At 48.6% G+C, this 10,000-nt stretch overlaps 1 protein-coding gene across 1 annotated transcript in view; it reads left to right on the top strand.

The window, feature by feature from the left end:
• The window catches only part of LOC308162262 (guanine nucleotide exchange factor DBS-like), a gene marked incomplete at both ends in the record, with an annotated part of 47,876 nt that overhangs the window by 8,511 nt on the left and 29,365 nt on the right, over positions 1-10,000 (top strand). The window contains 2 exons of the mRNA XM_080536404.1: positions 7,835-7,918; positions 9,750-9,864. Of these exons, the coding sequence (XP_080392530.1) occupies positions 7,835-7,918; positions 9,750-9,864 (199 nt within the window). The remainder of the gene's footprint in view (positions 1-7,834; positions 7,919-9,749; positions 9,865-10,000) is intronic.

Genomic DNA, 10,000 nt, shown 5'->3' with positions numbered 1-10,000 from the left:
CTCTTTGTGATGTCACAAACCTAACCCTAACCCATTCTTAACTGAGTACTTCTCTTTGTGATGTCACAAACCTGACATTCTTAACAGAGTACTTCTCTTTGTGATGTCAAAAACCTGACATTCTTAACAGGGGCATAATGTGCTTGTTTTGTTGTGATGTCACAAACATGACATTCTTAGCTGGAGTGTAATGAACAATTGTCTTTGTGATGTCACAAACCTGACATTGTTAACAGGGGCTTTATGAGCACTTCTCCTTCACAAACCTGCCTTTAATAGCAAAAGCATACTGAGTCTTTATTATACACACTAAAAGTTTGAATAGCTAGCCTATGTGCAGTATTACACAGTTGAGTCTAACTCAACCTTAAAGTGTCATAGATAAAGTATGTGTCGCTACATGCTGTGTGAGTTTCTCTCTTTCTGATGTTGTTTTAAGGTTAGGTAGTTTTATTACTGTAGACATTTCCAACCGATTCATGATAAGGGATTAAGGATGTTACCTGTCCAATATGCTCAGTGCTGTAAGCCCCTCCTGTCCTGGAATTGTTAATGCTCCTGATTGGTTAAAACCTTTGACTGGCATTGTTTAGACATAATGTGTATACTGTAACAGCAAAAGCACCAGCCTGTCTTAGAGAGTGAGAGAAAGGGAGAGAATAAAAGAAAATGGGGAGGGGGGTAAATCACAGGAATAAATAAATCATTAAAACATCACACAGATACAACTTTGTGAATGACAGAACAGTGTGTGTGTGTGTGTGTGTGTGTGTGTGTGTGTGTGTGTGTGTGTGTGTGTGTGGTGTGTGTGTGTGTGTGTGTGTGTGTGTGTGTGTGTGTGTGTGTGCGTGTGTGTGTGTGTGTGTGTGTGTGTGTGTTGAGAAAGAGCACTGTGCAGTGATACTCTGAGGCCAAGACTGTCACCTGATAGGTCCCCTCATCTTCAAAGGGCCCTGTTAGGGGGAGTTTAGACAGACGTTACCTTTGGGACACAGTCTGGCCTTATTGTGTGTGTGTGTGTGTGTGTGTGTGTGTGTGTGCGCGTGCGTGCGTGTGCATGTGTGTGTGTATGTGTATGTGTGTGTTGCATGTGCGTGTTTGTGTGTGTGTATGTGTATGTGTGTGTTGCATGTGCGTGTTTGTGTGTATGTGTGTGTGTGTGTGTATATGTAACTACCCTCCTTGAAAAGAACAAGTGGACCATGACCACAATTACTGAACCACTAGTCAGAGCACTGCGGTCGAATGGATGCAACCTTCAGTCATGGTGTACACATACATGTGTGTGTGTTCTGCACTTTTGAAGTTTGTTTGAATTAGAGGGCCTGAGGTAGAGCCTGAGGTAGAGCCTGAGGTAGGGGCTGAGGTAAGGAGGCGTGCCCATAGAAGGAGAGAGAGAGAGGCAGAGAGACACAGCAGAAAAGGCAGGGAATGGACAGAAATGCGCGAGCTAGCCAGGGAGCTGTGCAGTTTGACCCTGTGGAGTCAGCTGAATCGGTGGATGTGGAGCGGTAAGGGGGGCTCTAGATGGCGTGTACCCAGAGAGGGTGAGCCTGGCCTGGGATGGCTCTGAGCCGAGTGTCCCAGCTCTGCCGGGACGTCACCAGACTGTGGCTGGAGCTTCAACATAGGACAGGTACCGTACTGGGGAGGCTCTCTCACGGCTCGTGGTTCAGTGGCATAGGGAGATAACAACGGCGTGTGTGTGTGTGTGTGAGAGTGTGTGTGAGAGAGAGTGTGTGTGTGTGTGTGTGTATATATATGTGTGTATGTGTGTATGTGTGTATGTGTATGTGTGTATGTGTGTATGTGTGTATGTGTGTGTGTGTGTGTGTATATATATATATGTGTGTATGTGTATATGTGTATATGTGTGTATGTGTGTGTGTGTGTGTGTGTGTGTGTGTGTGTGTGTGTGTGTGTGTGCGTGGGTGCGTGGGTGCGTGTGTGTGCGTGCGTGTGTGAGTGAGAGTGAGAGTGAGAGAGAGTGTGTGCATGTGAGTGAGAGTGAGAGTGAGAGAGAGTGTGAGAGTGAGAGTGAGAGTGTGAGAGTGAGAGTGTGAGAGTGAGAGTGAGAGAGAGTGTGTGCATGTGAGTGAGAGTGAGAGTGAGAGAGAGTGTGAGAGTGAGAGTGAGAGTGTGAGAGTGAGAGTGAGAGTCGAGTGTCAAAGTTGGCTTTGTAACTCGTGTCTGTGTTGCTGTGTGAGTTATTGATCTTCCCAGGCTTTTGTTTGAACAGTTCTCAAAAAAAACCTTTGCAGTCAGCTGGCTGTGTTGTCCTCATCACACGTGGTTGCTGCTATATTTTGGTGAGCGGTGTCTTTTGATTAAATAGAAGTACTGGAAACAAGCAGGCAGGTGACGCACTTCTGAGCACAAATATGTAATTATACATAAATGTCAACATACCAGTGGAGGCCGGTGGAGACAGATATCAGAGGACCGACCGGCTTACTGTAATGCACGGAACAGAATAAGGAACGGCATCAAACACACACGTCTGACACCATTCCTCGTTCCATTCCGTGCATTCCACTGAGTCTGTCCTCCGATTATTGCCTCCACCGGCCTCCGCTGAAACACACAGGTGCAACTATAGAAAGTGATGACCGTAGTTTCCGCTGTGGCAGTCTTGTCCTGTGTTGACCCAGTGTTGAGCGACACAGGAACACACAACAAACCACGTCAGAGAGCCTCACAGAGTAAACATGGCTCTCACTGGACCTCCCCGCCCTTCCGTTTTCCATACCGTCTTTGTTTGTCATTGAACTTCGAAATTGCAGCTCCAGGCCTATTATTTGTGTCCAATGCAAAAAAAGAAAAAATCATCGCTCAATCTGTGTTCCTCTACCTCTTTATCCCTCTGCATCATGTCACTCGGTCTATCCTCTTTTCTCTCCCTCTGTCTCGCCCCTTCCCACTCTCTCTCTAGCTCTCACCTTATTTCTCCCAGTCTCATCTCTCTGCCTCTCTCAATCACTTTTTTTTATTTATTCCATATCACTCTTCTCCTCATTCCACTCTCCCTGTCTCCGTCTCCGTCTCGCTCCAAAGCATGACTAAATGAACAAGACCTCCCCGCCCTCACATTGACAGTGGGGATGATGTTAAAACACAGCCCCCACCCCCCCCCCACCCCCCCACCCCAGCCCAAGCTTGAAAGTCCTGTCCTGGTGAAAGGGAAGGCTCTGTCAATAATTCAGGGGTTACTCCGTTTTAGAGCGACAATAGAGCAGCTACCGCACTGCTGTGATGTTTTACTTCCCTTACAGAACAACCGCAGTTCCTCACAATTTGATGTTGAGTCCTGATCGTCAAAATAATGAAAATACCACCGCTCATCCTTTATCAGACTTAGCTGAGGTGCTGGAGCTGAAGAGTATCAAATAGAGTGAAAAAAGCAGTATCTGCACACTCAAATTTGTCAAATAATTGTTTTATTGAAAGCTTTCGGTCATAGATCGCATTATGCCTGACAAAGGTCTATGACCGAAAGCTTGCAATAAAAGAAAGATTTTTGCACAGATTCGAGTGTGCGGATGCTGCTTTTTTCACTCTATGAGTCCTGACAGGCACAAAGAGAAAGCGTCCAACTACACAGGCCTGTCAGACACCTTGGCTGTGTTCCTACAGGCCATTAAATATGCACTCGTCTGCAGGAGAACTTTCCATCAAGGCCACTTCTCTAGTTCTCCCCTGAATTCAGATAGGAGACGGTCAGAGAGTGTGTGTATGTGTGTGTGTGTGTGTGTGTGTGTGTGTGTGTGTGTGTCTGTGTGTCTGTGTGTGTCTGTGTCTGTGTCTGTCTGTGTCTGTGTCTGTGTGTGTGTGTGTGTGTGTGTGTGTGTGTGTGTGTGTGTGTGTGTGTGTGTGTGTGTGTGTGTGTGTGTGTGGTGTAATCCTATAGCGGAGAGAGCATCACTGTGGCTACCTTGCTCCATCGATCTGTTGTGTTCTGTGCTGTTAAGCTCTCAGTTTCAACAGTGGTGGGACTTTGGCCAGCACAGCAGTCAACGACAGACTCTGTGGGGACAGCTGCTGGAGCTTGTACTGTTACACCCCCATATACACGCCTGCAGAGGATTATTTGATTAATTACAGCATGTCACCATATAAAATATGTATAATAGAAACCATATCCATGTTTTTGGTGCCCATGCCATCCCCAGGATGTTGGAAGGATGGTTGATTAAACATGTGTGTGTTCCCTTGGCTCTGAGGGTTTGAGGTTAGGGCAGTATCAATGATTTACCAGTGGACCCGTTGAGTTCAGTTATGTATTCTGCTGCAGAAGCAGCGTGACACTCCCTACCTGGAGGTAGAGTATGATTAAATCACTGGTGACAGCAGGCGTGCAGCAAGGTAAATGTAAATGTTACCAGAAAACTGCTGCTTCTGTATTGAGGAAGTGCATATGTGTTTGTTGACGCTATGCTGCTATGTAAGCTCGTTTGCAATTGCAAATGTTGATTTTCTAGACTCACTAGTCTAACTGAATGGCAGAATGCTGCAATGCTAACTGAGAAACAATATAGAAATGTTACAGTGCTACCTACTCTGTGTGTATGCAACGACATACTTTAGCTTGAGAGATGTGGGTCTGTGTGTCTGTCAGCTTCAGTCTTTTTGACCTAGTTAAACTCTCTCTTACAAAATACCTATTCATAATAACAAAAGGAGTTGAAGATGTTTAAACTGTCCTCGGTTCTTAACGACAGAAGCTTCTCTCTTATTGTCATTTTGCTGAATAGCGTAATAATACAATAAGAGAACAAAACACTATAGAAATTCGTCAGCCTATAACCTGAATTAGACCAAGCCCACCCCTATCCCACTGCACATGGCCCTGGGTACACAGTCATTCACCACTGACCCCCAGGCCTGTCACCCCATCTGCAGCCTCCCTACCTGGGCTACTACCCCTGATCCACTGGCCCCTGCAGAGGGTCTGGCTCTAAATCTGATTATTCTAATCCCTTTGATGGGAGCACATGGGAGGGGGGGGGGGGGGGCTTAAGTAGCCGGTGCCAGTGGGGGCCTAGGCATCTCTCTAACGGGGGGATGGGATCACAGCCCACTCAGGGGAGCCTGGGGGAGGTAGGAATCGAGCTCTTTGTAATGCATGGAATGGATTACAATGAGTCGGTCCTCCGATTTGGTATCAAACACGTGAGTTATAAACACGTGCGTTTGATACCAATTCCTCATTCCATCCCATGCATTACAATGAGCTGGTCCTATATTTCTACCTCCACCAGCCTCCACTGAACCCCTCTGATGAGTCGAGACAGTGCTTCCTGGGTTGTGATGAGGCTGTGGCTGTCAACTTGTTCAACTGACCCACTGAAAGGCACTTTGTGTCTGATATCATGTGTCTGATATGATATATTCCAGGTTCTTGTTTACACTCTGTGTTGCTCTTACAACATCTATGGCAGTTTGCACTTTCTTGCAGATTTCTTGCTGTGGGTTTTGTGCTGTGAAGGTTCAGTTGTTGTGGTTCTCTTCATCTGTCCTCACCGTTGGTCCTGACTCTGTCTCCATGTCTCTGACTCTGTCTCCATGTCTCTGACTCTGTCTCCATGTCTCTGACTCTGTCTCCATGTCTCTGACTCTGTCTCCATGTCTCTGACTCTGTCTCCATGTCTCTGACTCTGTCTCCATGTCCCTGACTCTGTCTCCATGTCTCTGACTCTGTCTCCATGTCTCTGACTCTGTCTCCATGTCTCTGACTCTGTCTCCATGTCTCTGACTCTGTCTCCATGTCTCTGACTCTGTCTCCATGTCCCTGACTCTGTCTCCATGTCTCTGACTCTGTCTCCATGTCTCTGACTCTGTCTCCATGTCTCTGACTCTGTCTCCATGTCTCTGACTCTGTCTCCATGTCTCTGACTCTGTCTCCATGTCTCTGACTCTGTCTCCATGTCTCTGACTCTGTCTCCATGTCTCTGACTCTGTCTCCATGTCTCTGACTCTGTCTCCATGTCTCTGACTCTGTCTCCATGTCTCTGACTCTGTCTCCATGTCTCTGACTCTGTCTCCATGTCTCTGACTCTGTCTCCATGTCCCTGACTCTGTCTCCATGTCTCTGACTCTGTCTCCATGTCTCTGACTCTGTCTCCATGTCTCTGACTCTGTCTCCATGTCTCTGACTCTGTCTCCATGTCTCTGACTCTGTCTCCATGTCCCTGACTCTGTCTCCATGTCTCTGACTCTGTCTCCATGTCTCTGACTCTGTCTCCATGTCTCTGACTCTGTCTCCATGTCTCTGACTCTGTCTCCATGTCTCTGACTCTGTCTCCATGTCTCTGACTCTGTCTCCATGTCTCTGACTCTGTCTCCATGTCTCTGACTCTGTCTCCATGTCTCTGACTCTGTCTCCATGTCTCTGACTCTGTCTCCATGTCTCTGACTCTGTCTCCCTGTCTCTGACTCTGTCTCCATGTCTCTGACTCTGTCTCCATGTCTCTGACTCTGTCTCCATGTCTCTGACTCTGTCTCCATGTCTCTGACTCTGTCTCCATGTCTCTGACTCTGTCTCCATGTCTCTGACTCTGTCTCCATGTCTCTGACTCTGTCTCCATGTCTCTGACTCTGTCTCCATGTCTCTGACTCTGTCTCCATGTCCCTGACTCTGTCTCCATGTCTCTGACTCTGTCTCCATGTCTCTGACTCTGTCTCCATGTCTCTGACTCTGTCTCCATGTCTCTGACTCTGTCTCCATGTCTCTGACTCTGTCTCCATGTCCCTGACTCTGTCTCCATGTCTCTGACTCTGTCTCCATGTCTCTGACTCTGTCTCCATGTCTCTGACTCTGTCTCCATGTCTCTGACTCTGTCTCCATGTCTCTGACTCTGTCTCCATGTCTCTGACTCTGTCTCCATGTCTCTGACTCTGTCTCCATGTCTCTGACTCTGTCTCCATGTCTCTGACTCTGTCTCCATGTCTCTGACTCTGTCTCCATGTCTCTGACTCTGTCTCCATGTCTCTGACTCTGTCTCCATGTCTCTGACTCTGTCTCCATGTCCCTGACTCTGTCTCCATGTCTCTGACTCTGTCTCCATGTCTCTGACTCTGTCTCCATGTCTCTGACTCTGTCTCCATGTCTCTGACTCTGTCTCCATGTCTCTGACTCTGTCTCCATGTCCCTGACTCTGTCTCCATGTCTCTGACTCTGTCTCCATGTCTCTGACTCTGTCTCCATGTCTCTGACTCTGTCTCCATGTCTCTGACTCTGTCTCCATGTCTCTGACTCTGTCTCCATGTCTCTGACTCTGTCTCCATGTCTCTGACTCTGTCTCCATGTCTCTGACTCTGTCTCCATGTCTCTGACTCTGTCTCCATGTCTCTGACTCTGTCTCCATGTCTCTGACTCTGTCTCCCTGTCTCTGACTCTGTCTCCATGTCTCTGACTCTGTCTCCATGTCTCTGACTCTGTCTCCATGTCTCTGACTCTGTCTCCATGTCTCTGACTCTGTCTCCATGTCTCTGACTCTGTCTCCGTGTCCCTGACTCTGTCTCCATGTCTCTGACTCTGTCTCCGTGTCCCTGACTCTGTCTCCATGTCTCTGACTCTGTCTCCATGTCTCTGACTCTGTCTCCATGTCTCTGACTCTGTCTCCATGTCTCTGACTCTGTCTCCATGTCTCTGACTCTGTCTCCATGTCTCTGACTCTGTCTCCATGTCTCTGACTCTGTCTCCCTGTCTCTGACTCTGTCTCCATGTCTCTGACTCTGTCTCCATGTCTCTGACTCTGTCTCCATGTCTCTGACTCTGTCTCCATGTCTCTGACTCTGTCTCCATGTCTCTGACCTGTGGTTCTTCTCTCTACAGATGAGATCATGCAGCAGGACACCAGCCCCCTCTGTGCTGCTGACATCACCCCCGACCTCAGGAAGCAGTTTGCCTTCCTCTCAGGTCAGACTTCCTGTCTATCTGTCTGCCTGTCTGCATGTCTGCCTGTCTGTCTGTCTGCCTGTCTGCCTGCCTGTCTGTCTGCCTGTCTGTCTGTCTGTCTGTCTGTCTCTGTGAACTTGTCTGTCTCTCTTGTTGTAGCTGTCTGTCTGTCTGCCTGTCTGCCTGCCTGTCTGTCTGCCTGCCAGCCTGTTTGTCTATCTCTGTGTCCCATTCATTGCTTAGTTAGCACCATCCATAGCTGCTCTGCTGTTTGCTCTACCGGTCAGGATTTGCCTTTCAAATGTGTTCCTCCTCATCATTTGTTTATCTGAGTCATTGTCGTGTGTGTGTGTGTGTGTGTGTGTGTGTGTGTGTGTGTGTGTCCTCTGTGTGTCGTCTGTGTGTGTCGTCTGTACAGGTATGTGTGTTTACATAATGCATATGGCTAGTTCTGGTTAGGCTTTCTGTTTTTACAGTTAGCTTATCAGTTCATTGTGTCTTTGCTGCTTCTGCCAACTGGTAGCTTCTCAAAAAGCATTTGGTTATAATACAGATTATTGTGTGGATATTCAAACTGCAGTTGGTGGTGTGTGAATTTGTCCCTTAGCCAAAGCACTCCCCTCATTAGATTGAAGACCCCCACCTCCCTACACACACACACACACACACACACACACACACACACACACACACACACACACACACACACACACACACTCACACACATTGCCCCCTCTCTGTCCCCCTCTGTGTTCCGCATGGAAGGTCACCTTGGGACTGCGACAGAGTCTTTATTGGATGTTCTCTGCCTCTTGGCGTCCATTTTGCAGAATTCTTCCACGCAGACACAGATCAACACAGAAAAAGCAAACGATGACAGCGCAGTTGCTGTTGCTATAGTGATGATGAGAGAGAGAAAGGCAGACAGATTGATATTCCGATCACACGGACTGACAGCTGCTCCATCCAAGAAGTGTGTGTGTGTGTGTGTGTGTGTCAGTGTCTGTGTATGTGTGTGTGTCAGTGTGTGTGTGTCTGTGTGTGTGTGTCTGTGTCTGTGTGTGTGTGTGTGTGTGTGTGTGTGTGTGTGTGTGTCAATGTCTGTGTCTGTGTCTGTGTGTGTGTTTGTGTGTGTGTCTGTGTGTGTATCTGTGTCTGTGTGTGTCTGTGTCTATGTCTGTGTCTGTCTGTGTCTGTATGTGTGTGTCTGTGTCTGTGTCTGTGTGTGAATCTGCGTGTGTCTGTGTGTGTGTCTGTGTGCGTCACCCCCTTCTCTCTCTCTCTCCTGTGTTCTCTCTCTCCCCCTGTTCTCTCTCTCTTCCCTGTTCTCTCTCTCTCTCTCTCTCCTCTGTTCTCTCTCTCTCTCCTCTGTTCTCTCTCTTCCCTCTTCTCTCTCTCTCCCCGTTCTCTCTCTCTCCCCCCTGTTCTCTCTCTCCCCCCCCTCTCTCTCTCTCTCTCCCCTGTTCTCTCTCTCTCTCTCCCCGTTCTCTCCCCCCCCCCTCTCTCTCTCTCCCCTGTTCTCTCTCTCTCCCCCCTGTTCTCTCTCTCTCTCCCCTCTCTTTCTCTCCCCCCGTTCTCTCTCTCTCCCCCCTGTTCTCTCTCTCTCCCCCCCCCCCTCTCTCTCTCTCTCTCCCCTGTTCTCTCTCTCCCCCCCCCCCCTCTCTCTCTCTCTCCCCCCTGTTCTCTCTGGTTTGTCCGTTTTTCTGACGCCCTCCAGTGGTGTATAACAAAGCATTGTCAGGCAGGCAGTTTGTTGCCAGGTAGGCAGCATGTTGCCAGGTAGGCGGTATGATTTGGGAGTCAGCCCTCTCTGTTCTACTTCCTCTCCTCATCGTTGTCATGTTTTCCCCAGGGGGCCGAGGGCAGAACGGAAGCCCCATCATCGTCTTCCCAGAGTTCCCTGCGTTCGGGGAGATCCAGGAGAGGGAATTCCACAATGTTCTCACCTACTTGACCAGTGTCCCCAGGTGAGGCCCTGCCGATCACTCCACCTACACACCCCACATCCCTGCCGATCACTCCACCCACACACCCCACATCCCTGCCGATCACTCCACCCACACACCCCACATCCCTGCTACTCCTTCAGGCTGAAACTGATAA

The sequence above is a fragment of the Nansenia antarctica genome, assembly GCF_963989245.1.
Source record: "Nansenia antarctica genome assembly, chromosome: 7".
NCBI lineage: Eukaryota > Metazoa > Chordata > Actinopteri > Argentiniformes > Microstomatidae > Nansenia > Nansenia antarctica.
The sequence above is the reverse complement of the archived record's forward strand: the minus strand, read 5'-3'. Positions and strand labels throughout refer to the sequence as shown.